Here is a 26,430-nt window from a genome sequence, read left to right on the forward strand (position 1 = left end):
ATCCAATACTTTTGGCAAGAGTTGGGGAAGAGTTGGTGTGGTGAACATCACCATCTTGGCCTCAGTAACACTCTTGCCGCTGAATGCAGCAGTGCTCCAAGATTTAGTGCTGTGGGCTTTATTCCCCTCCCACCCACACCTGGCATTGGACATGGTGCCAAAAGGTTCATGTTTATCTGCTCCAGAGAGTCCTGTTCTATTGGCAGTACTGCTCTACAGTCAATCACTGTCCTAAACCTAAACACGTCTTTACAGCTTTTACAAACACCTGAGTGCTGTTTTGAGCAGGTTGAGAGACATCTATGGAAAGAATTGGGTGACTGTTGTGTTTATTAGCAATGATAGCCTCACAGCTCCAAGTTCAAACTAAATAAGCACAGTTTGCTTATTCCTTCTTTTCTGGAGCACATCTTCTCATCAACACTCAGGAAAAAGGGAAAATGATAATTAAATTCTCTGCTGTGGATACTGACAGCAAATGTCTATGAAATTATTGGGAGGTGAACTTGCTTAAGTACTGTATATCTGTATTTCTGATCTGTATGAAAGGGAAACTAGGAAGCTCTCATTTAATGCTTTTCATGATGGATTTTTCTCCTAAATGAACTCTAATCCTATGCTCTTATGCTACTGGCTGTGTTCGCTCAGCCCACAGACTTGGCATGTCTATTAAATCAGACACGTCTGTTGCGTCTGTCTTGGCTGCGTATCTGTTGTGAATGAAAAAAAATGCATTACAGTGTGACTGACGGCTCCAAAAGTTAGTAATAGCTTTAATTAGGGCAAATTAAAGATAACAGTCCTTTCCTCTGGGGAGAAAGCAGTGCTCAAAGCCAGCTGGTTAGTTTTTAAATGTATGTTTTGTGGTCTGTGTGTTTGCCCACCTTTGTTTACATCTCTTCTGTGAACATGAAGAATGTGTGTGAGGTGGCGAACACACGTATCTGCCGGCCTGCAGCCAATCAGCTTCATTTGCACACTTTGAGATTTGGGTCATGAAGTAAAAGCTTGCTGACTGTGCTGTGTTTTGAAGCGGCTTGTGCTGCTGTGGCAAGGCTTGATGACAATGGGGACGTCCGAAAATCAGCAGCCATGCTGTGGTCTGTCTGAAACCTGGCCAGTAGAGATAAGGCATTAGTTTGTACCACTCTCTTCTTAACTGCTTATAGTAGTTTCTGGTCTTTTCTCTCTTCTTTTGCTGTGCTTTTCTACTCTGATGCCAGTGATAGTGTAGATATTTACTCCCTCTCTTGTAGGAATGGTACCTTCCAATCTTTCCATGTGCATGAAAAGCGACACTCTTGCCTCTCCCTATTTCTTCATAATGGGACACTCTAAAGACACGGTTTGTAGCAAACTGCATGTTCCTCTGATTCAAATCTACTTGTTTCTTCTTCTACAGTACTGTGCACAAGTCAGAGACTGCCCTTTTCCTGTCAGTACAGCCATTAAGTGTACACTTACAGTTCACTTCAGGGACTCTGACCCTAGGATCACTGGTTCACATTACTGGCCATACTGCCTGCTATCAGCAGCCGGAGTCGGCAAGAGGACAACAGGCCTTGCTCTCTCCGTGTGGGTGGGTGGGCCTCTCTCTCGCCCCACATCACTTTAGTGGGTATTAGAGAATAGTGAAGGACCTTTTAAAGATCTAAAGAACCTTTACTTCATACCTCTCTGTTACAATCATGGTTCTTCATGAAACCAAAAAAGTTACATATTTATTTTTTAGTGTGAGTGTAACCCTTTTTTGGAGATGTCTAAGTAGATTAAATATAAGATAATCCATTTACATAATCCAGAAGAAGGCCAAATAAAAATAAGTGGAAAAAAGCGTTTCTAAAGATTCCAAAACTGGAAGACCCTTAGCAACCATGTAAGACCTGGTAAACCACCCAACCTGCTCTTATCAGACAAACAGTACTTGAGGAAAATCCAGCTCCCCTTTCACTTCAGATCTTAAAACATCCATGGATGTTTTTGTCCATCCTTCCACTGTAAGAAGACGAGTCCACAGTGTGGTTCTGAAAGGATGTGGAGCACATCAAGAAGCTCTTACTGAGACAAGCAAACAGACAAATCAAACAAACAAGCTGCTGCTGATCTCAGAAAAACTGATTGATCATCTCCGAGTCCAGGCGTCTGGGATAGCTTGGATGGTGAGACTAAAATTTGGAGGTCACAGAGAGTGAGTCTCCAGGCCTTCAGGGAGCACCTTGAATGAACAGAATGGAGGCTGCAATAAAGACCATGGGTGGAGACACTAAACCCCTTAGACATCAAAAATTAGATTACTTGTTGAACCTTCTGTGTGATGCTTGACTTTTCTCTGGCTTTTGCACAGTACTGTATATCAATCATATCATAATCATATATTTCTGTGTGATAGCATTGCTTTTAGTCAATATTGAGCTGCTTTAAAGATGTACTACTTCTGTTTGTGTGGTGTTTTCAAGGACAGGACTGTGGAAAACAAGGTCTGAGTCATGGGTACATCTATGACTCAGCTCTGTCTTTCAGTGTAGGTGCTCAATAATCTGTCTATAGTCTACACAGATGCTAAATTGTTCTTATGAAGGTCTTTCAAACGTACATGGCATTCACTGAACAGAAGCTAATCGCTGCAGCATCGTTTGGTATCATTACTCACCTAAAAAGCTGCTAACCTACTCACTATATACTCACTAAAGCTATATTCCCTGAGCGGAATGAATAAATGTGAATGTAACTGGATTAACATTGTTCCCTCAGCTGCCCCTTTAAGATTATGTAGGTCATTAACTGTCATGGTATGTTTTCCACTAGACGGTGCCGCCCCCTGGAGTTCTGTCCCTCCAGCCCCCCCTGCCTTGCAGAAAGTAGTGTCGCCCCGCTAGAGCGACTCAACGCCCTTCACCATCGCCCATCATCTCACCCAGCCTCCGCTCCGCCGGCCCCCCTCATAGGCACTGCATGACGGGTCCTGGACCAGACAAGGTGCTCCCTGGAGGCCAGCTTCGCTTGGTGCCACCAGCTTAGTGGAGCTGCACACGGAGAAGGGGTGGCAGGTCCATCCAGAAGAGCTGTGCTTGAAAGTGGCAACCAGGCGGGAAGAGAAGATCAAGGGGAGGATGGAAGGGGAGGGGGGAGTTACATGAGTGCAAACAGCGTGCGACAGACATGACGTCCAAGGATGAAGGACGGTCTTATCCAGGCTTTTGTTGTGACTAGGAAAGCATGCTTGTGTTACCAGGCCAGATTTCACGGCAGCTCTAGTAGCCTGGCTCGCACAGACTTCGCGCCACGGTTTGATTCTGGATCCAGAGCAGAGACGCTGTCCAAGAAGACCAGACCGGGACTCTTCACGTCTGGTCTTCCTGCCCATTGGATCCTCGCTCATTCTGCTCCTCCCACCATCTGAGAGGAAACCTTCACTTGAGTCCTCTTCACTTGGTTTCTCATGTAGAGGTGGTTTATTTTTTCTATTGTTTTTGAGTTTCTTTTGTCACGGCTCCGGAAGCACTTGGAGCCATCCAGTGAAGAAAGGACGTCAAATTCAAATATCTATGTGTAGCATGAAAGAGGACTCCGAGGCCACCAAGCATCCACGATGAACTGGAATATTACATGAGGATTGTGTTTCATTATTTGCCAGTGTGAAGCCACCATAGACCTTCTGATGTGCACTGATGTGAGGGTAAAGCTGAAAGGAGACAAAGAGAGCAGTCCTAGTGCTTTTCTAAAATTTTTTGTAGAAAGCAGTCAAGATGGAATGGTGATTCTTTAGGGATGTTTTTGTTTGTTTGCTTTCCCTTATTTTTGAAGTACCACCAAGAAGAAGGGAGGCCTAAACACCGTATAATATAAACATATCAGCCCAATCATAGAGACTTGTAGCTCTACCCATCTGTAATACAGTATCTCCGAAACTAATGGAACATGTGGTACTACGTTATATTACTTATGAAATGCAGTCCATTTATGAAGGCAGAATTTTTTGTAACTCAGTATTATTATCTTGACTGTGGACCGAACCAAACCTGCTTATCACTCTCCTTGCAGGATTCCTCAAAGCCTCAGTGTGTCATTCCAGCCTCATTCTCCCTGTACTGTGCTTCATGAACCACACCACTGTGGGGCCAGGGCCCCGTCCCAGTCCTTACGAGCAGCCCTCCCTCGACTCCTCCCCCTCAAGGGCGCTAACTTGAAGGGACCTTGGTAGAGGGGAGCCATGCAGTTGGTATTATTAGGTCCAGGCAGTGGGAAGGCAATGGATGATTGCTTAGTGGGAACGGTGCTACCAGAGACGGCGGGAGTTCTAGTCAGGAATCTTTGCTCACCTGCAGAAAAGGGGACGCGAAGGTGTTTGTGTTTGCCGCTGGGTTTTGGGACAATAGCTGAGTCTTTATAGCTGAGCACGGATGGAGTGGGCCCAGTTGTATGGGGCAGAGTGCCTTACTGGCAGTATTGGGTACAGCATGAAATCAGTTGTCTACTGAGAGGGTTGTAACTTTAATTGGATTATTCTTTTCTTTTCAGTATTGCATTAAAACATGCAGCTATAGAGTAATAGAGCTATGTTAAGTTACGTTTCTCCAAGCCTACAGGGAGTTCGCTTGTAGATACTGAGTTTTTAAAAAACATACACTGCTCCAGGCAAGGATCCCCAGTCATTTGTAATTTCAGTGGTCCACTATACACTCTTAAAAATAAGCTTGCTATGAATGGTTCTTTGAGTGATGCCAATAGAATCACTTTTGGCTTCATCAACAAAACATGTTTGTTGTAGAAATGTGTGAGCATTTGATGTAGGTCTTTAGAAAAGCTATAAAAAGACAAGTGTCTTAAGAAAGAAATTCTTCCTAAATCTGATTTGTTCCCCCTTAATTTCATGCTTAAGAAAATAAAAGATAAATTGATGTTCTTCCAAAATCCTCTTAAGAATTTCTAGATTTTTCTTCTTAACTTCACTTTTCACAACTGGTGTTCTTCCAAAAATATGTTTCTATTCTTCCAGAAATATTTTCTTAACCTTACAGTAGCCTTACAGTTGTCTTAGACGGTCATAGTTCCAAAGGCTGGCCTTTAAAATGATCAGTTTAAATAGTTACTTGAATTAGTGTCTAATTTAACTGAATTGAAAGTGGAAAATGTTCTTACAGTACTTTTAGTTTCTACGTAAGAAAAATTCGGCTATTATTAACTGGGAATGTTTGATTCTCTTTTGCCTCCATTTTGCTTTCTAGCGCACATGTTTAACTAATTATTGGAAAATTTTAAATGTTATTATGCATTGTTAATGATAAGCTGTGAAATATAGCATTAAAAGTCTGTTACACATGGCTCAAATAATAAAACAATGAGTGTGTAAAGAAAATTATCTTTAAAATAAATCTTTAATCTTTAAGATAATATTTGAGAACCTTTTAAGATTTTTTGGGAGAATTGCATTTAAGAACATTCAATTAACAGCGTTTATCTCTAAATCCTTCGTATTTTTCTTTGGGAAACCTTTTGTATATCAGGTATTGATAGGACAGCGCGTAAGTCCGGACCTGGGCTGCGGACCACCTACTAGTGACCTCTGTTCTACGGCATTGCTCAAAGATCCCTTTGGAGCACCTTTTTTTTTAAGAGTGTATGAAACAGAGAAGACAGTTGCAGTTGTGAACTACGCCCTCCTTCCACGTTTCTGTCCAAAGTTAGCATGCTTGTCTTATTAGAACTTTGCATAGTAATAATGTATCACACAGATTGTTCTCTTAACCTACTGTTAGATGTGTAAGGAACTCAGTGGGGTTGCTAATTTAAGTTTAAACAAGTCTTTTTACTTTACAGTGCACGAGGATCATGTGGTCACACAAGATCTGTGGCAGAGGCCAAGATTTATTAAATCAAGCTCCTTCAGCTTTTGTCTGAATTATTCTACAAAGAGACGACTTCTGCAGCAGATTAGAGTTGAGCTGCTTGAAAACAGCATTAAGATTGAAGATATAATACAAAGCTTGTCATAATTAGAGAGTATATTAAACTCCCTCTGTCATCTAAGCCACAGAACATTAATAAACACTTAAGACAAGATGAGTAAAGTGGGGTTAAGATGATGAGCAGGGCCGGGTGTGGTCCAAACTTTTTAATTATCATACAAATACCAAAACCTACTGAAACTACACTTGGAAACTGAATCCTGAAAAGTGATTTGTATCTTCCTTTCTTTCAGGGGTGGAAAATACTGGATTTGGATGAGTTGTCCTTTCTTTGAGTTTTATTGGTGTGGAATACACAAACTCTGATACGGCTCCAAAAGTACCCTCTAGACCACTAGTGAAAATGCTGAGTTTTCTTTTTGGGCAAATTTATTACATACAGTTGAAGTGAAAAATTTAAGTTTGTGCAAAAGTCTCTGATGAGCAGATCAGATCCATCTGCTCACTCCACCCCTTTTTTCTTAGACTAAGTGTGTTTTTATTTGCCCGTTTGCACTAGATAGTTAACGCTTACTTCACCTTGAGTTCACATTCCCTTCTTTCTCACTCACTCACGCCACATACGCTTTACATTCTCCTTTTAAATACTTAAAACATTGATTCTTTCTTTTTTATATCACTCACCTCTTTCATGTTGTGGTTCCATACTTCCACAAGTAATTGGACTTTGATTTTGATACAATACTCTTGCTTTTACTATACTGTAGTTTTTCTGGATGTTTCCCTGAAACAGTTAGTGTGAAGTGCTGAAATTCGGTCTATTTACCGACCACACTGGACTGTAGACCAATCATGAAGCAGTTTTCAGACCTGTACTTTTTAGTGCAGTTAGCCAAGTGTTAACCTTGATACATTGCCCAGGTGATTACTACAGCTATGAACAAATGCCATTTCTGCACTCGTTTCTTTGAGCAATGCCATAGAAGAACCACTTTTGGTTCCATAAAGAACCATGATTGTCGTAGAGATGTGTGAGTCTGAAGAACCTTTAACAAACCCAACCAACTTTCTCTTGATGTAAAGGTTCTTTATCAATTTAAAGGTCACATCTCTATTACAGAAATGGTTCTATAAGGGACCAAAAGTGGTTCTACTATGGCATTGTTTAAGAAACCTTTTGTAGCACCTTTATTTATTTTTTTTAGAGTGTGTCGGTGCTTCATGTTCAATTACACAGAAGTCTGCACTAGTCCAGAACACAGAACCATCTTCCTGTATTTACTTTTTTGCTCCCGCCTCAGACAGGTCATTCTCATGTAGTCTTTTGTGACACATTTTGGTATGCTTGATTTTTTTTTACTGTGTGAAAAACAAACCAAACCAAGGTGAATAAGCTTCGAAAAACCCACGATTATTCTCATTTGCTCATGAAAGCTAGAAAGCTAGCTTTACTTCACCTTGAGTTCACCCCTCTCTCTCTCTCTTACACTTGCCACACTTGCCACACGCGCTTTACTTTTTACTTTTATATACTTGAATATGTTTCTGAATATGTAACTTCTTTCATATTTTGGTTCCATACATCCACTGTTAATAGAGGTTGATTTTGATGCATTACTCATTACTATAGTGTAGTTTCTCTGGATGTTTCCCCAAAATTGGAGTCACTTAATACAGAACTGAGTGTGGAATTATGCTGGAATGGTGTGGTTTTAACTGATTGCACTGGACTACAGACTAATCATGAAGCAATGACGCTAATAACATGCATACGCCATGTAACTTGGACACTCAATCAGCCTTATTCAGTCTTATTGGCGTACTGATGATAATAGTAACATATTATCATCAATTCAAATGTAGGTTTGAACAATATGGAATATTAGATCTCTGTAAACCTCAAATAATTTGATCAATAATATGAAATTAGACATTTCGATATCCCGCAGTGATTCCAGTAGAAAGAAAGGCTCTCGATTTTGTTCTACTGTAACTGGTGGTCAAGAATGAGGCTCAGTTATTGGTTTAACCCTAACTCAAACAGCTGCTTCTCCTTCACCTAATGAACCTCAAACCAGTGTTACTTAAGCTGATTTACTTACAATCTGTAGGCTTGCTGATACGCCAAGCTGAGCATGAAGCATGAAGGAGCAAGTTTCTTGTGTATTAGTCATTGAATGACGGTGGTGAGGGGTTTCCTGTTGATGATGTGCTTTTTTTGGGTGGGAAAGAGGACCTTGTGCCATGAAACGACACTGTAAGACGACCATTTCTCCGTTTTGCCTTTACGCGCAGTACGATTCGCTTAAAATACGACAGGCCTCTGCTGCTCTCCTCACAGCCTGACAAACTGTGCCAACCCAATTCAGTAGTGAAGTACACAGAATGTAACTCATAGAGATGTAAGGTCAAAGCAGTATAGTGACCCAATGAGATTTATATCTGCAGCTGCATTTAAATCAAACCACATATCAGTCTGAATGCGCCAGATTTTTGTGGAGGAGGCAAAAAAACGTAGGATAATATGATGTGCCACCATGAAAAGAGACTCCCTGTTCATAAAGCCCTGCTAGTTTTGTACCTAGCACATACATTTATACCGGTTATAGATTCACACGAGTGGGAGCAGTGTGCTAGACTTAATTGCTGTTTACATGACGAGACGTACGAAGAGAAAGAGAGAGCATCTATTGCACAGCTCTAGCTTTTACTGTTGAAGCTGTATCCTGCCTGCTGTGGGGAAGAAAAAGGAAACAAAAAAAACAAACAAAAAAAAAAAAAACCTAAAAACATTTTATATTACTAAGGAAAATATTGAATCTGTGAAAGATGGCACATTCAAGAGGCCCATTTCAGATCGATATTACTGTGTAGTGTTAGATGTGTATTTACCTTGTACAGCTGTACTCCTATAAATATGGTTTAATGTATTATTGATAGTTTCAAAGACTTAAGTGATCAAATATTTTTATGAAATGCAACAGTGCGGATATATTAAATTTTGCTAAACTCTTGTTTACCTGTATGATATTCTGAAATACTGTCAAATAAACTCTTGACATGGTGTAAAGCATTCATTTTGTAGTACTCATTAAACTCATGTCCGTTTATCTGAGTGTGAGCAGTTGTTAAAGGAACTAAAAGAAATAATAAATAAATAAATAAATAATAATAATAAATGCTCAGAAGCGGGAGTTGTATTTTTGAGCTCTTTGATTTGCTCAGAAACTTTGCTGAGCGTTTTCTCTCTATGTTTAATGTGAGAAAGAGTGAAAATTGGTTGTCATTATTTTGGCCCCTCTTGTGTGGTGATGTAATCGGCAATCCAAAGATTTTTGGATAAATTTGGGTGAATTATATTAACACTGTAACTACAAAAATGACAATCATAAACTCATTCAGCATGTTTAGAACATTTACTTAAATGTGTGTCTCTCTACATTCCCTTCCGATTAATCCTGTTTTCTGTCAAATTGAGCTAGAAAATTTAATTTAGTCTGTTTACTTTATATAGCAGTTTACTTTATATAGCAGGATCATTCCCACAAAGCCTGCTTATTTCCTGACATCTATTTAATCAGTTTAATCACCAGAAGCCAAAACAAGCATTTAGTGAAATACCAGCATTAACTGTGTACTATATATAAACCAGCAAGATTTACTATATTGCTCATAGCTGGAGAGAGCTGGATATATATGCTATAACCTGTACTAAAACATGAACCTTTTATCAGTTCCTACTGTTTATCAATTAAACAACAAAACAATACCATTTCAACAGTCACAGTAATTTTTGTATTTTTTATTTTACATTATAGAAATAAATCATTTATTATTATAAATTCTAACCACAGATTTCTGCACATTTCAGAGAGCAAATGCTATTTTCAAAATTTACATTCTAAAAAAATGTATTTCTTGTGCCGTTAATTTGCACACACCACATTTATTAACTTCTACACATAAAGCATAATCACTGTTCAGAAGTGTGTCTGTGTAAAGAGGTGACAAAATCACAAATACTTCTCCAGGGGTCCCCAAAACTAGCATAACACTATATTACATTCTGGTGAACCGTGCAAAGTTTCAAAACCCCTCAGAGATATTGTAGTTTACTTTTTTCCCCCTTTTAATTCTAATTTCTAAAATGTGTGCAATTTTTGTGTGCAGGTTTTGAGCCCGGTTGAAACCAGTGAATGTGTGTGTTAAAAAGAGCTCCAAAGCCAGAGCTCCAAAGCTAGAGCTTCAAAGTCAAAGCTCCAAAGCTAGAGCTTCAAAATCAAAGGCCAGCGCTCCAAAGCTAAAGCTTCAAAGCCAACGCTCCAAAGCCAGAGCTAAAAGGCCAGAGCTCCAAAGCTAGAGCTTCAAAGTCAAAGCTCCAAAGCTAGAGCTTCAAAATCAAAGGCCAGCGCTCCAAAGCTAAAGCTTCAAAGCCAACGCTCCAAAGCTAGAGCTTCAAAGTCAAAGCTCCAAAGCTAGAGCTTCAAAGTCAAAGCTCCAAAGCTTGAGCTTCAAAATCAAAGGCCAGCGCTCCAGAGCTAAAGCTTCAAAGCCAGAGCTCCAAAGCGAGAGCTTCAAAGGCAAAAGCCAGAGCTCCAAAGCTAGAGCTTCAAAATCAAAGGCCAGTGCTCCAAAGCTAAAGCTTCAAAGCCAGAGCTCCAAAGCTAAAGCTTCAAAGGCAAAGGCCAGCGCGCCAAAGCCAGAGCTAAAAGGCCAGTGCTCCAAAGCTAAGGCTTCAAAGCCAGAGCTCCAAAGCTAGAGCTTCAAAGGCAAAGGCCAGCGCTCCAAAGCTAGAGCTTCAAAGTCAAAGCTCCAAAGCTTGAGCTTCAAAATCAACGGCCAGCGCTCCAGAGCTAAAGCTTCAAAGCCAGAGCTCCAAAGCTAGAGCTTCAAAGGCAAAAGCCAGAGCTCCAAAGCTAGAGCTCCAAAGCTAGAGCTTTAAAATCAAAGGCCAGTGCTCCAAAGCTAAAGCTTCAAAGCCAGAGCTCCAAAGCTAAAGCTTCAAAGGCAAAGGCCAGCGCTCCAAAGCCAGAGCTAAAAGGCCAGTGCTCCAAAGCTAAGGCTTCAAAGCCAGAGCTCCAAAGCTAGAGCTTCAAAGGCAAAGGCCAGCGCTCCAAAGCTAGAGCTTCAAAGTCAAAGCTCCAAAGCTAGAGCTTCAAAGTCAAAGGCCAGTGCTCCAAAGCTAGAGCTTCAAAGCCAGAGCTCCAAAGCTAGAGCTTCAAAGTCAAAGGCCAGAGCTCCAAAGCTAGAGCTCCAAAGCTAGAGCTTTAAAATCAAAGGCCAGTGCTCCAAAGCTAAAGCTTCAAAGCCAGAGCTCCAAAGCTAAAGCTTCAAAGGCAAAGGCCAGCGCTCCAAAGCCAGAGCTAAAAGGCCAGTGCTCCAAAGCTAAGGCTTCAAAGCCAGAGCTCCAAAGCTAGAGCTTCAAAGGCAAAGGCCAGCGCTCCAAAGCTAGAGCTTCAAAGTCAAAGCTCCAAAGCTAGAGCTTCAAAGTCAAAGGCCAGTGCTCCAAAGCTAGAGCTTCAAAGCCAGAGCTCCAAAGCTAGAGCTTCAAAGTCAAAGGCCAGTGCTCCAAAGCTTGAGCTTCAAAGTCTAAGCTCCAAAGCTAGAGCTTCAAAGCCAGCGCTCCAAAGCTAGAGCTTCAAAGCCAGAGCTCCAAAGCTAGAGCTAAAAGGCCAGAGCTCCAAACCCCGCGATGGCGCTGTCGGCACATTAACTATTTAAACATGGAGTCACAGAGAACCTGAGCTCTGAACGAAACCAAAGCATGGCTTTTCAGTAGTAATACAGAATGACTATTGCAGCATTTTAATGACATGATATTAGCTAACTGCCTTTATTATGGCTGCTAAACGCAATCTGCCGTCCTGGATGTCTGCTTGCGCTTCTGAAAGCTCGGAGGTACAGAGATCAGAAGCAAACACAAAGAAAAGAGGCAGACAGAAGCGACCGGAGAGGTAAAGAAGCTGTGCAGCGATAAACTACTGTTCAGCTGTGAGGGAAAGGACAGGGAGTTCAGTACGTGTCAGTTGTGTTGCTGCTGTTTTCAGGGTGATGCTGTACTGGATGAATGAGCGCGAGCTCGCGGAAACAGCCCTCAGCGCCTTGAAGAGAAATCACGCAAAGGTGGGTTTTCTACTCAGCAGCACGTGGACGTGGTGTGTTACTCCATCGAGTAAATGGATATGGATATTAAAAAGTTAGATATTTCTTTAAATTATATATCTCTCTCTCTATATATTTATTTTATTTGGGAGGTGACGCCACGTTCATTTGACGTCACATCCTTATCTGCAATAGGTTGCTAGGTTATTACTATGGCAACCAACTGAGAGCTTGTGGAAATGCACACAGTGCCCAAACCTGCAGCTCTGATCTGGTCATTTTGGCTCAGCTGTTAGAGCACTGGGTTTTTGATGACAGGGTTGTGGGTTCGATACCCAGGCTCGGCAAGCTGCCACTGTTGGTCCCTTAACCAAGGCCTTTAACCTTTCCTGCTCCCCGGGCGCCTAAGCAATGGCTGCACACCGCTCCGGGCAAGTGTGTTCACTGTCACTGTGTTTGATCACTAGTGTGTGTGTGTATTCACTGCAAGGATGGGTTAAATTCCATCCATGTCCAACACAAGTGGTGAAAATGGTTGTCTTGACTTTTTACTATTTACTATACAGTGAATTGACTGGTAAACTGTTCTAAACTCTTATATATATCCAGTCTTTTTATAACATGCTGAATTTTATATATTTTATAATGTTTGTAGCTTCTTTTATCTATGATAGAAAAATAAAGGTGAACTATTCAAAATCTAAAAGCCTTGTATCTCCACTTTTAACGGCACTTACATTGGCACTTTCAAAATTACTATAATAAATCTTTTTACACTCTATTGAAAGTTATGATTTTTTTTCTTTCTCCTGAAAAGTTGCCATTTAGGTGATGCAAGGTTTTAGTGTGATGAGAGAAATGTATAAAACTGAACTTTGCTACTGCCAGGACAAGCAGGTCTGCCTCATTACCAACCTCACACAATCCAGTGAAACTTGAAAGAAAAACATACGCATGTTCTACATGGAGAAAACCTCTCTTCCTCAGGCATAGCTGACTGTAGAATGGCGACATGACTTTAGAGGTCCAGTTTTGAAAATTGTAAAAACTGTACAAACTGGCTTGACCCATTACTGCTAGTATCTATCTAATAGCACATGATTGTGAAGTGCTGTTTTTTTCCCCTGTATGACAGACAGAAGTAGCTTGTCCGGTGGCGACCACAGAAGTCAGCGTTATCCCAGAGACCGATACGGAAGAGGAGCCGGACTTGGATGTCCAGGAGAGGACCTGTGGATCGGATTCTGATGTGGATGTTGCTGAGCAGCAGACAGTGCCATACATCACTTGTATAGAGAAGGAAAGGTCAAGTAGATCAGACAGTGCTGGTGACCAGCGTCCCACTCATTCACAGGCTCGGGGGCTTGAGGAGAGCTCTCACAGGACTAAGACTGATCCTGAAGCTCTGCAGCTTGTTCGAGAGATCTTTTTCAGATGATGCAAGAGGGAGTAAAACTCATGTTTTGTAATGCAGTGTTTGGTAGATTCCCTTTGTCAGGACTGACGATTAGGTCATGAATTGAATCAGGTTTTTTTAAACATGTGAAATCACTAAACTGAGCAGATGTGCTCCTCAGATCTGAAGTCACTCCTGTATTACAGTCTGCTGTTTAAAGCAGAGTTCTCCATGGGATAAAACGAAGTCTAGCATTGCTCTAGATCAGTTTAGTACTGTCTACACTGCTGAGCACTAGCTTGGATGATTGAGACAGGTAAACAGAAGCGAGATCCTGTTCACAGTGGCAGCGATTGTTACACCCAAAGTATGAAGGAACGTCTGGAGGAACGTGTCTTGCATTGTTTGCATGTCCTATTTGTTCTAGCTGTCGCACATTTTAGCCTCAGTTTAAATACAACTACTGAGACTGAAAATACTGTACTACTGAACTGTTAAATACCCTTGTCAGTTCTTAATGGCCCATCCAACTCACACAGCCTCAGATAATACAAATGCTGCGGCCAGGGGCCGGTCTTCCATTGCTTATCCAGCTAACTAATAAGGTTCTTAAAACACTGCATTTTTAGTCTTACAGTGGTGATCTTACTTCTTCCTAGGGTATATCACAATCATAGGCATAAGATGCTGCTAGATGTGAATCTAAAGCTTAGTCAAGTCTAACAGCTAATCAACATTGAGAAAGATTAGGTGTAATAGACTAAATGCTCTTTAAAAAGTCCACCAGTGGTCGCTGGTTTTCTATAGGGTTGATGTGACTGCAGGCTTTCATTTCAAATGAGCCTGAAGGCTCTGTGGAGCTTTTCCACCCACACTGGAACTTTTGCAGATACAATTGGACTCCCCTGGTGTGGACACAGGGGGCAGCCATAGCCTGAACATAAGGGGAGCAGGCTTAGGACTGGAAGTTCATCGGCCACCTCAGCATTCACGAATGAGGTGCCCTTAAGGTGCTGAAGTGACTGCACATACATCCGCTGTGTGCTTAAATCCGCTGTACTGCTGGGCTGTAAAGTGTATTTGTAATTCTTGGTGCATGCAGATTTTCCCTTTTTAAAATTATTTTGTAACCTTACTGTCTCTTTTCTTAAGTACACCCAGATTGGTCAAATTAACCAAACCGTGCCTAAAAAACAAAGTATTTCAACACCAAAATCATAGGACAATGTTCCACCAGATACAATTCATTTGTATTAGTGTTGCATCTGTTATTTTAATGTCATTGAAGTATCATCCACCTTCTGCAGTCTACAGGTTTTCCGGGCAAACAAAGCAGTCAAATAAAACAAGATTTCCTTTGAACCTGGTTCTTTTCTGCATATTTTTAACTGCCTTCATCTCACCGAGATGGCTTGCGATAAAAATAAATGTGCACGTTATCCTAAAATATGGGTCCAGCTGACAAAACCTCATCCCCAAGCAGCTAAACCGATGACAATGTGAATACAGTCTCAATCCAACCAAATTATAATACTGCCATGATTCACTGTGTCTTACAGGTTTTCCTGATTAATTACACCTGATTTGTTGTTGTTTCCCCCCTTTTAAGCCTTTATGAATTTCCTTGTTTTTTAGTAATGGCTATAATCACGTAGCATAAGTAGATGCACTATATGGCAAATGTATGGGACACCTGCTCCTTCATTGTCTTCTGAAATTAAGGGTATCATCACATTTCCAACTCATTTCAGAAGTATTGTTCCACTGCTCCACAGCTCAATGCTGGGTGGCCTAGCACCCCTCTAGCCCACAAGTGGCATTGGGCATGGTGCTAATAGGTTGATGTTAATCGGTTCCCCTATTTTACTGGCAGTACTTCTCTACAGGGATTAGATAAGCAGTGTGTGAGTATGTCAGCAATGGATGCGACTTAAAGTAGCTGAATGCCTTCATTAAAAGGGGTGTCCACAAACATTTGAACATATAGTGTAAGTCTGCAATCGCTACAATCACCATTCTGTAAAGGCCTGTAACCACCCCCCCCCCCCCCGGGTTCCCTTTGAGATGAAGGAGCTGCCTCTCACAAGCATATTAACTATAACTGCATATAATAAACAAACTAAGTGAGAGGAAGTAGCTCATCTTCACTGTGAAGCTGAGCGTGGTTATGGAGTAAATGCAACTAGACTATAACCATCAAACATGGTTCTTAGGGATAACAAATCTTGTTGGGACAGACTGAAATAATGCTGCTGGTGATGAGCGATCAATACATGTTTGTGTACAGTCATATGTTCCGTGGGACAGCCCTTCAATACCAAACTGGCAATAAAGTGGATGATACAGTGGAGTCCTGTGGTGTGCTTGGGTCTTGGATGGAAGATTGGATGGAGTCTCAGGACCAGAACGGAGATGCTAGTGGTCGTTGTTCTCTGAGAGTAGAGGTGTTTCACTGTTCACATGGCCATCCAGAAAATTGATCTACAAGAACAGGACATAATAGAAAGCCTTGTTACTGTAGAAGCAGTTAGATGATTACTGCAAAAATAAATAAATAAATAAAATAATAATAATAATGCTAAGGACTAAAATAGAACACAGACCCCTTTTCCAGGGTGCTGTGTGTTCCTAAAGTAGACCCTGACCTTTCCAAGCTCATCTCATCTCTTAAGAGACTTGGTAATGTACCTGCTTTACTTCACAGTGTTATAATTGTATAGTGACACTGGGGTGAAAAAGTAGCTCATATATAAATAACTTACCCCCTTGGGCTTATAGACTCCTAGTTTGAAGCGACAGCAGACAACATCTACACAGAAGCCAACCAGGCCATGTAGCATACCTAAGAGACCACAAGAGTGCTCTTAATCAAATGTAGGTCATTTCACCTTTCGGTGAGGCACAGGTAAGCTTCCAAAACGAACCCGATGTACCGTTTGTTGTACCTGTGGTGGAGAAGATGCCTCCAACAATGCCGCACAGGCGTACCAGGAACTGCCAGAATGGCATGTGCTGCTCAGTCACCCGGACCCTGAGAGAGCTCACGTCGTACTTCATAAAGATGCCAGAGACGCCATGACTGCCCGCTGCATGGTTGATTACTCTCTCCTGCGGACACAGTGCCAAAAGAGCTGCTCACTAGTGTTTCAGTCAGAACAGTCATGACTAACTCATATATACATGGTTTGTTATTTGTCAATCAAGTCATTTTTAAAAAATTGAAATCATCTCAATATTCAGTAAATTACACTAACCACTAACAATCAACAGCCACAGATTAATATACATGTTAATTTAGAGGCTTAAATAGAAACTGCCCTAATATGTTTACCAGCAGACAGCAAGCTAGCATCACTTTTAGCAGACCTGGTTATCTAAAAAGCCTGGCTTTTACAGCAAAAATGAGCTTCCTGGCTAAAGCAAGCGGTTTAGGACTTTTAAGAATAAGGTCATAAACCATCAGCTTGATTTACGTTTCACATAAACTAGTTGCTGTTTTTTTTTTTTTTTTTTTGGTTCCTGGTTTATAACCACACCTACCCGTTCTGTAACGGAGTACTGATGCGTATCTGCAGTAACCTTGTAGGTTTCCAGCTTGGTGGGCACAATGGTGATGAAGTACTGGAACATCTGATTATCTGGCAGTGAGAAAAAACAAAAGCCTTATAAAAAGGTAGGTGTTACCACTAACTGTGTGTAATAATGGGATACAATGACTTCTGTTCACTGTTCGTACTGAAAAACCTGATTTTCAGGTCATGCCCCCGTCCCGTACTTACGGTCTGTGCACACTTTTTCTGTTCCATCCAGCGGGTTCAGTATGCCTGGGAGTTCTTCACCAAATGACAGGTGGTCTATTCGATGGGAGAAGTTGTATGCTGTGGATTGACAGTTGAAACACAACCAAGTCAGAGATTATGATCCTGTTACTGACATTTACTATTTAGATACAGTATATGTCGAAATATTTGTGGACACCCCTTCTAATGAATGCATTGAGCTCCTTTTTAGTTGCACCCATTGCTGACACAGATGTGCAAATGCGCACACAGACACACAGCTTGTCTAATTACTAGGACTCTCTGGAGCAGGTAATCATGAAACTATTGGTGCCTAATGCCAGGTGTGGGCTAGAGGGGTATAAAGCCCCCCAGCATTGAGCTGTGGAGCAGTGAAAGAAAGGTGTTCTCTGGAATGATGGTTGGTGCACCATCCAGTACTTTTGGGAGCAAGCAAAGCAAGCAAATCCTCAGTAGTAGTAATTTTCAAGAGACAGTTACTCCAACAAAAGAAGGATTAACTCTTTTGAATACCCTTGTGAAAAAGGGCATTAAGATTAATTATGACAATGAATCTAGCAGTTGTGTGTCAAAATAACATGATGAATGGACCAATAGAAATGCTCCAAAATGACTTGAGTACAATCCTTTTACACTGACTTTTATTGACAGTTAAGAAGTTTTTTTTTCCCCTTTTCCTGTAAAGTTGCCTTCCTTCCCCTTACGCTCAAGTCTAAACATAAAAATGCTGTATTATTAGATTATTACTGTAATATTTAAAAGTTCCTGAGAGACATGGCTTTTACAGTCTCTACAAAGACGCTCTAAACTCACAAGAACAATGTTTTACATACTAAATTTGCATTGGAAATAAATCAATTTCAGTTTCACAGATTTTCAGACACGGCTCAGTGATTAAATTAAACGGACACACCTTCAACAGCAATGCACTGCAAGTCCTAGACTTCTCATAAGCTTACCATTCCTGGGACAAACACAGCACAATAATGCAATTATACACAGGGAAGCAAACTTACTTTCATGGCTGACCAGGGCAGCAAGGTGAGCGTGGCCTCTTGGGTGCGGAATGGCCCTGCAATAAAAAAAAAAAAGTCAGAGACAATACAGTTAAACAGTTAAAAAAAAAGGCAATCAATAGTGCTGCCTGAAGCTTAAAGCCTGCGAGTCTGCTCTGTATCATCTTTATTTTTGCTCCCATCAGCGACTAGCATTAATTGAACCCCAAACCCTAATACACAACAGGAACTGAGGAAAGCCCAGGGACCCATGCATAATTCCTCATGTAATCAGTTCTGAATAAGACTTAATTAAGTGTGACAAGAAAATGCCACATTCAAAGCTCAATACAGGCAGTAAATCCGCATTACCAAATTACTGAAGGACTTAATTGGAAATGCCAAGGGTGAAAAGGATGCGTACTTGCCGACTGTGATGTGGAAATTTCCTGCCACTTTATTAACGTAGAGGTGTCCGTGTATCCTGCATGCGTTGAGTGGCTGTGTGGGATCTTCCTCTCTGTGGAGAGAAAATTACAACTTGCTGTTTAGAGACAGCACAACACTGACATGAAGGTCCAGTCTTGGAGTACCTGGCCAGTGCACGGCCTTGCTTAAGAGCAGCTGTGGCCTATAGGTTACAAATGAGGGCTTGGGACCGGACGTTCGCTGGTTTGTTTACCAGGATCGACATACATGGCTGAGATGTCTGCCCAGGTTGTGAGTTCTACTGGCTCTAATCACTAGTGTGTACTCGCAAGTGTACGTTTCACAGCAGCGTGTTGTGCCTATTTTTCTTCTCTTTGCGGTTCTTTGAGCGATACCATAGAACCCAAATCTCCAATTTTGGACCTTGAATGCATTTTTTCCAGTCCTGGATTTTGTTCTCACTGGAACTCAAGGGAACACCTACCATAGATTACAAAGTCCAGGAATGGAAACTGGATTCAAGTGCCAGATTTGAAGACCTTTGCCATAGAAGAACCATTTTTGATTTTTTTAGACCTTTAAAAGATTCCTTACACTCATTCATCTCTATTACCAAATGATTCTTTTATGAATTACTTTACTATTAAGCAATTCTGGAAATGGCAAAATCCATTTCGGGAAAAGGCTTTCTGTAGAACCTCTTCACAAGCAGTGATGTTCACTGGTATACATCTTCTGCACCATTCTGCAGCACAATTGCTGTATGCATTAATGGCTGACGCATGCAAGCTACATTAGTCAGCTTTAGCCGTGCAAGCTGCCACACTGCTCACGTCATGCTGAGGTAGTATGTGTGAAACAGGCCTTAGGTAAACAGCTAACAGGGAGGTAAAAGACTGACCTTGGCGGCAGTGCAGTGGGCCCTCCTCTCATGATGCTCCTGAAGATAACGTCCTGGAGGGAGTGCTCCTCCCGCAGCCGGTTCTGAACCAGCAGAAGCGTCCTGGTGGACGACCAGAGGAGGGATGGTGTGTCAGAGTTAGCCGGTGGTTAATTACATTTGCTACAGTGCATGAGAGTTTTACAAGCCTCACTGCTTTCAAGTGCAATAATGAAGAATTGCTTTGGGCTGAGTTTGCACCCAGTCTTAATTCTGCCTTTGAAAAACCAGTCCTAAATCAATAGCTGTATGAAGGCTTCCAATACAGACCCCCAGACACAGGGTGGAGAGACGCGTCCGTTATTAAAGAAAGATGGAGTAACTGGGTTACCTGTGCCACAGCCTCTGTTGAGGGGACAGCTCAAATACAACCTGCAAAAAAGCAATGAAACCTCTTAGAAACCCTATATAAGGCAAAAACAATATGTAGACAAAAGTATTGGGACAACCGCTCATTTAGGTTTCTTCCAAAACCAGAGATATGAAAGAGTTTATGCTGCTTTTGTTGGAGTAACTGTCTCTACTAGATTTTGAAACATTGTTGAAGATTTGGTTGCATTCAGCAACAAGAGCATTCGCAAGGTCAGGATGTTGCATGATCACTGCGCCACCTTATCCCAAACTCCTCAACTCATCCCAAAAGTATTGGACAACGCACCAACCACCATTCCAGAGAACACAGTTCTTCCACTGCTCCACATCCCAATGCTGGAGGGCTTTATACCCCTCTAGCCCACACCTGCCATTAGCCAGTGTGCCAATAGGTTCATGTTTATCTGCTCCAGTGAGTCTTCTACTTCTATTAGCAATACTTCCAATAGAATAGGACTCTACAGTAGCTGAATGCACTCATTAAAAGGGGTGTTCACAAAAACTTGGACATATAATGTATATCATTTAAACAAAGTAGCATTAAGTTGACAGTGTCCCCAAAGGTAACTTCTCACCGGTTCATACAGTAGGCCATCTGATGCTACCATGGTCTCAGCCAGGTCCAACACATCCGCACCTACAACTGGAGGAGACAAGGATGATTTTGGAAAGCATAAGGCAAAATTTACCAGAAAGTGTAATTAAGGTATGTGAATGACAACCTAAGAGGTCTAAGAGGACTGGTCTTTAACTGAAAAGGCGACGTCTCTGCAGACAATCTTTACTAATCCAGCAACTAACCTAACGTACGTCTAGAAAAACAAACCCCAATCTGAAAGGAATTACAGTGAGGAACAATACTTACATTGGCACCTCATGGCGACTGTAATATCTATGTTGATTCTTAATTTACTGCAAAAAAGAGAAAGGAAAAAAGGTCAAGCTCCAATAAATCTCCCCAATAACCGTCTTACAGCCAATCCGTACTTAGCTCACACCTTAAAACCATTACCTTGAAAAATCCTTATCCACTTCATATTCATACTTCATCCATGTGTCCCGATACACAAAAAATTCAAAGAAGGCCAGAAGCACCATGGCCGTGAAGGCGATCAGAGACACTGTTGATCCAGAAAAACAGATTCACTGACCGAAACGTCTGTGCAGAAACATTTAGCACATAAATGAATGGGAAATCAAAGGGAATCTGACGGCAACATTACCAGTTCCAACTCACCGGTTCCACCGCTAGCAGAGGTCTCAACATAGCTCTCGGGAACTTTAGGAAAAGCATCCAGCTCCTTCACAAAATTGAGGGCCTTCTTTCGGGACACTCTCCGCATCTTCAGAACGAGCCACCACCACCGCCACTTCCCTCATGAACCTGCAATGAGGTGTGCAGTTATAATGATAATCTGTAAATCTGGGTTTCCCTAGAATGAAGTATTTATAGCAGAGACATTAAGCCATGCTTTTCTCAGAGAGAGCTTTCACTGGTACTGGAGGACTTGGTTCGGTCTCGGTGTTCATCCAGAAAGCGAGACATAGCTGTTAGTTATCAGGTTGTATCATTTGCAGAAATCCAGAAAGGTCATGATCACAACTAGCTAAATTTTCATGATCTGGAGATGAGCTGATTTGTCTGGATAACAAGTGTTTTCACTTTCTTGAGGTCACATCTGGTTTTTCCTCATGATCTCCAGATGAGTTGTTTGGCTGAGTGATCACTTTGTGATCAGGAGATAACGGTACAGAACAGTCTGGCTAATTACTAGAGATAATTAATTATAATTAATTAGAGTTACCTACATTTCTTAGACGGGGTTTAATCTAAGGGTTTTAATGGTTACATCAACATTTTTGTGTATAGCTAGTATTTCAGACAACGCAGCTCTGAATGCTGTCTGTGAGCAGCTCGCGCTGTTGTTATCCTCCTTCCATTAGCTCCTAGTTGCTAGTGCTAACTACTTAGCTGGGCTCATTTTAGTCTCTTTATACATTTGAACGCATGTCTCCAAATTATCTGCTACTCTTACAACAAAAGCAGATAATCCACTACTAATTCCCTGCTACTATAATCCTCTACTCGAACCCTTGGGCGGAAAATCATTGTAGATGCTAACCCTGCTAGCCAGCTAGCTCTCTATATCCAACACCTGCAATAAGCGACCACAGCTCTCTATCGCAGAGCTCTAATTCTGATACCTACCTTTAAATATACTGTTTTGAACTCATTTATTTGGTTTATCAACCAAACAACGCCGCTCTTATCCCGGGTTAGGAATCATTACATGGAGTGAAAAATGAAGAGTGGTTTTATCGGATGAAATAACGCTGGTGGATTTTGAGTTGTGACGATTCCTTACTGGTGCATTATGGGGGTTGTAGTCCGTGCGCATGACTACTAAACGTGTGTATGTCGCCACCCAGCGTAGTGTGCTGCAAGATCATGAACATGGATTAAAACTAGTCTTAGTCTGGGACTAAACTGTACTGAATAATCACTGAAATTTGGATAGATGGGTCGATTATTAGGTCTGAAAATGTTATTGAATGGATGTAAAGAACATTTTATACAAGAAACGTCTCAAATGTACCACAAAGCCATGTCTCTCTCATCTTTGTGACACTGTTGGACGCATAACAGTGATGTGGTAATAATGTATGTTTACATTTATTCATTACATGAATTGTAATTATGGTTATCACCATTTTGGACAATTCTGATTCTAGTTAAGTGTCTGTAGCATGGTACATTATTTATCTTAATAATTGATGTTACAAATAAAATGAGATAAAAAAAAAAAGTCAGAGGATTTTTTAACTATAGGGTTAAATTTTATAATCCACTAGCTGTGATGGACTTAATAAGTGGAAACGTGTCTTTTGTCTGGCTTGTACCCACTGAGATATTCGCAGTAGAAGAGCCAGCACTGAACTGGAATTCCATCAGTTTCATAATTCTTACCAAACTACAGTGTTTTGTAATAAATGAACTCAAAACGTTTGGGATAATATTGTTTATTTTGGCAAATCATATACTGTACGCTCATTTGTGTCCATACTTCAAATATAGTCTGTTACATTACAGTCAGTCCAGTGAGTTTGATAATATGGCTAAGAAACGTTGACCTTAAGTAGGCCCTAAGTCATTCTACAGGAGTTATACAGTAATCCTGCAGAAGTGCTTCATGAGTCCCAGAGGTAAATAACGCTCTGGATTTTTATAGGAAAGATGAAGGAAGTTTGTGGGATGTGTGTGCGTGCAGGTCCTGCAGAACAGGATTTTTAGATGTTAAACTGAACACTGCTTGTGCCAGAGTTATCAACCAATACATTTGGCTGCTGACCAGGTCCTCTGCATGGGCAAAATAAAAGTTTTGGTAGGACTCTTTTTTCTTTTATCACTGTACACTTCACCACCATAGTTAGCAGTAAAAGCTAAACAGACAAGTAAAAAGGTTGTTTTAATAGACAGACAAAGATGTTAAAATACACACAGCATTACACATTATTTTCAGTCAAAGATGTGCTGAGTATCTAAACAACATGTACTAAGAGCTTAAAAGAGTGTACTTGGAGCAGTGTGGGGCAGGCTACTTTACTGTGAGGTAAAAATAAATAGGCTCTCTTTCTGAGGGTAAAACACATATAATATGTAACAATAACGCCCACAGAGACATAAAAATATGCAGAATAAAAAAAGTGACCCAGATCTCATTTACTTCAAATCCTGAAAATGAATGACTGCCTAAATGCATGTTTTGGCAAACGGCGTAGCATCGTCAGCCCATGCAGGCTATGTTACGCAATCCTGCTATTAACAGAAGGTACTGAAGTAACTAAAATCTGCAGAATCTTCTACAATAAGACTCTAGATCTCAGCTGAATCTGGACCCTCGTCCAGCAGTACGGCCCTCTCAGGGCTGTTTGACGTAGGTGTGTCGGGATTCTCCTGGGAGAGCTCCTCAGAGCAGCGGCTGATGGTCGGTGATATAACGTCAGGGCTGGTGTCGCATGACTCGGTGCTCTGCTCTGTTGTGGTGGCGGTGGTGGCCACGCTAGGAGGGATGGGGTCAAACTCATCATCATCATCTTCTAGACTGGGAGATTCATGGATGTCTGTTGAGAAATAATTAATAAAAGGCAATGTTCTGGACAAATGTGCATTATGTGACAGCGTGGGATGTTCTGTAATAATTTAGTAGCAGTAGTAAGAAAGTCAAGGCAATACTCACTACTGAAAGCCTCGGGATACTGCTTAGCAATCTTGCCTTTCAGCGTCCTACACAAAAATACAACAAGCCATACTGAAATATTCCATTTGTACACTGTGTCTCCAGATGTTTGTAGACACCTGCTCAGCAAAGTGTCTTCTGAAATCAAGGTAAATTAAATTAAAGAGAGTTTATCTCCCATAACTGTAGTGACAGCCTCTACTTGTCTAGGAAGGCTTTACACTAAACGTTGGAACAATGCTGGAACATACCAAAGGTATCAGGTGTAGTCCCATCACTCCAGGGAACCCAGTTCCACTGCTCCGCAGCCCAATGCTGGAGACTTTCTACCCATCTAGCTGTAGCTTGGCTTGGCACTTGGCATTAAAGCCTTATGCCCCTATGCAGCTGTTCCACAGGGTCCCATTCTATTAGCATTGTTTTTCTATGGAGTTTATTATAAGCTAAATTCCCTAATTAGAAAGAGGTGGCTACATATCTTTGGATATATAGGAGCAGTTTCCTAGGCCAGTATTAAGCCTAGTCCTGGCATATATAGCAATTTGTCCATTGCTATATAAACATTGTCCATGTAATATAAACTACACTGCATGCCTAGGATTGGTCCCTGTCTAGGAAACCGGCTCACCAAACAGTCAATAACATAAAAGACTCTGCACCTTATTCGCCGGAAAATACTGTCCAAGTCCTTCTTCATCTCAACTAAAGTGCGAGTGTGGAGCAGAAAGCGGTCATTCATCTGCTGAAGTCGCACATTGGACAAGCCATTGAAGTTAATGAGCATCTCATTGGTCTTCTCAAAGCGGTCCAGCCTTGAAAGAGAGATACACACCATTAAATTACAATTACTGTAATCATAAACCATCTATGTTCAGTGTGGTCTGGCAAAAGAGACTGGAAACTGATCTTGACCAGGGCTGGACCAAGTAGTACTTGAGTAAAAGTGGAAATACTGATAAAACAGCATCTGAGTAAAAACAATGTCTGTATTATTACAAAAGTACTTTCTTTAGGGATGTATGTTTGTAGAAATATAAGTAGAATATTTTCCTCAAGGGTATTCTCAAGCATTTCTACAGAAGTGTACTTCGTCCGGCCCTGTGACTGTTTTGATTATTAGGTGACAAAGACTGTACATGTGTCTCTGGGCTTGAATGATGGCGTTCACATCCTCAGAGTTGACCATGCTCAGCATTCTGTTGCAGAAAATCCCAGATGCACTCGGATCCATATTGCAGCTTTAAAAGGGAATACAGAGCTGATTTAGCCAACATTTTACTGATATTTATGTCAATTACGCATATTAACATTGGATATGACTAGCACAAACATTAAAAAAGGCTGAATGATCTAATGCAGGCATTTGTAATATAATTGTAATGTAATGCATTAAAAATAAAGTACTCATATTCGGTACAGGTATTTCTAGTCCAGTCATATTTTATTTTTCAGAAAAGCAAGAAAAACACAAATCAATGCTTGTTAATTATTCTAGTTAACTATTCTAAAGATGAACAGCAGTCCTGGGACTGTTGGGAGCAGTAGTTGGACAGTAATGGACCATTCTGGATGTTTATGCAAATGCTTAGCAGGTTCTTATGAAACACAGCTACAGAATCAGTGTGAATTCAGAAAAAAATGTATTTTCCTCGTTTGCCTTTTTCAAATGAACTCATAATGCATTATAACGTGTTCTGGATGAGTTAATTCTTATGTATCGGAAGGGAACACATTATATACAACATTTAAACCAGTGTATTCAGTATTCAGTAGTCATCACAGTCATTAAGCACTCTGCACAAGAACAACACCAGTATAATCTTAATCGAGGTTCATGTATCAGACAAGAAGTAGCTAGCTATGCAAAACCTCCACAAATCAAGCAGCAGCACATAAATATTAATGCAGAAAATGAGCAAACCTACAGTTAGGCTACAAGTTAGGCTACACTGGTCCAGCTAAATCTGGGAGGATGATTCTGGACCTGCTGGCTAAATAATAGCCACTACGCTGTTTACGTTACCTGACTGGCTTTGGAGCTCAACCCAAGCGCCACCTTCACGCATAAATCGCGCAGCACAACTAAAGCAATCTCACTAATGCTGTCAAATGCAGTCTGTTGCTTTTGGACAGGTTTAAACTGTTAATGCACCGGGACGAAGCGAGCAGACATCTTTGTTGTTGTGTGAGGCTGTCATGTGACGAGATTGTCACAACCGGAAGCGCTGCGTACATCAAAGCTCACATTTCTG

General features: G+C 41.1%; 4 protein-coding genes across 15 annotated transcripts in view; 2 read left to right on the forward strand and 2 right to left on the reverse strand.

Moving 5' to 3' along the window:
• magi2b (membrane associated guanylate kinase, WW and PDZ domain containing 2b) overlaps positions 1 to 8,979 on the forward strand; it is a 142,989-nt gene extending 134,010 nt beyond the window's left edge. For 10 of the 12 annotated variants that reach the window (XM_072663942.1, XM_072663943.1, XM_072663944.1 and 7 more), the window contains 2 exons: positions 1,257 to 1,345; positions 2,806 to 8,979. In XM_072663942.1, coding sequence (XP_072520043.1) covers positions 1,257 to 1,345; positions 2,806 to 2,862 — 146 coding nt within the window. In that variant the 3' untranslated portion in view covers positions 2,863 to 8,979. The remainder of the gene's footprint in view (positions 1 to 1,256; positions 1,346 to 2,805) is intronic. The other 2 variants (XM_072663948.1, XM_072663952.1) reach the window with 1 other exon arrangement.
• A 2,665-nt stretch (positions 8,980 to 11,644) lies between these two features.
• LOC140541304 (uncharacterized) lies at positions 11,645 to 14,766 on the forward strand. The gene is made up of 3 exons (XM_072663885.1): positions 11,645 to 11,860; positions 11,954 to 12,029; positions 13,144 to 14,766. The coding sequence occupies exons 1-3, from the start codon at positions 11,745 to 11,747 to the stop codon at positions 13,444 to 13,446; spliced, it is 495 nt and encodes a 164-aa protein (XP_072519986.1). The 5' UTR covers positions 11,645 to 11,744; the 3' UTR covers positions 13,447 to 14,766.
• ergic2 (ERGIC and golgi 2) lies at positions 14,633 to 22,297 on the reverse strand. Its single transcript, XM_072663884.1, has 14 exons — positions 22,150 to 22,297; positions 21,178 to 21,324; positions 20,953 to 21,061; positions 20,806 to 20,852; positions 20,516 to 20,583; positions 19,900 to 19,940; positions 19,530 to 19,631; positions 18,624 to 18,719; positions 18,221 to 18,276; positions 17,184 to 17,282; positions 16,945 to 17,042; positions 16,350 to 16,512; positions 16,167 to 16,246; positions 14,633 to 15,885 (listed from the first exon to the last, which is right to left on the reverse strand). Exons 2-14 carry the CDS (start codon positions 21,281 to 21,283, stop codon positions 15,820 to 15,822), a joined length of 1,131 nt encoding a protein of 376 aa, XP_072519985.1. The 5' UTR covers positions 21,284 to 21,324; positions 22,150 to 22,297; the 3' UTR covers positions 14,633 to 15,819.
• Positions 22,298 to 22,955: 658 nt separating this feature from the next.
• Positions 22,956 to 26,357, reverse strand: kxd1 (KxDL motif containing 1). The gene is made up of 5 exons (XM_072663674.1): positions 26,202 to 26,357; positions 25,315 to 25,416; positions 24,838 to 24,990; positions 24,179 to 24,225; positions 22,956 to 24,062 (listed from the first exon to the last, which is right to left on the reverse strand). The coding sequence occupies exons 2-5, from the start codon at positions 25,407 to 25,409 to the stop codon at positions 23,815 to 23,817; spliced, it is 543 nt and encodes a 180-aa protein (XP_072519775.1). The 5' UTR covers positions 25,410 to 25,416; positions 26,202 to 26,357; the 3' UTR covers positions 22,956 to 23,814.
• Positions 26,358 to 26,430: the final 73 nt, after the last annotated feature.

The sequence above is a fragment of the Salminus brasiliensis genome, chromosome 19 (assembly GCF_030463535.1).
Source record: "Salminus brasiliensis chromosome 19, fSalBra1.hap2, whole genome shotgun sequence".
In the NCBI taxonomy this organism is placed as follows: Eukaryota; Metazoa; Chordata; class Actinopteri; order Characiformes; family Bryconidae; genus Salminus; species Salminus brasiliensis.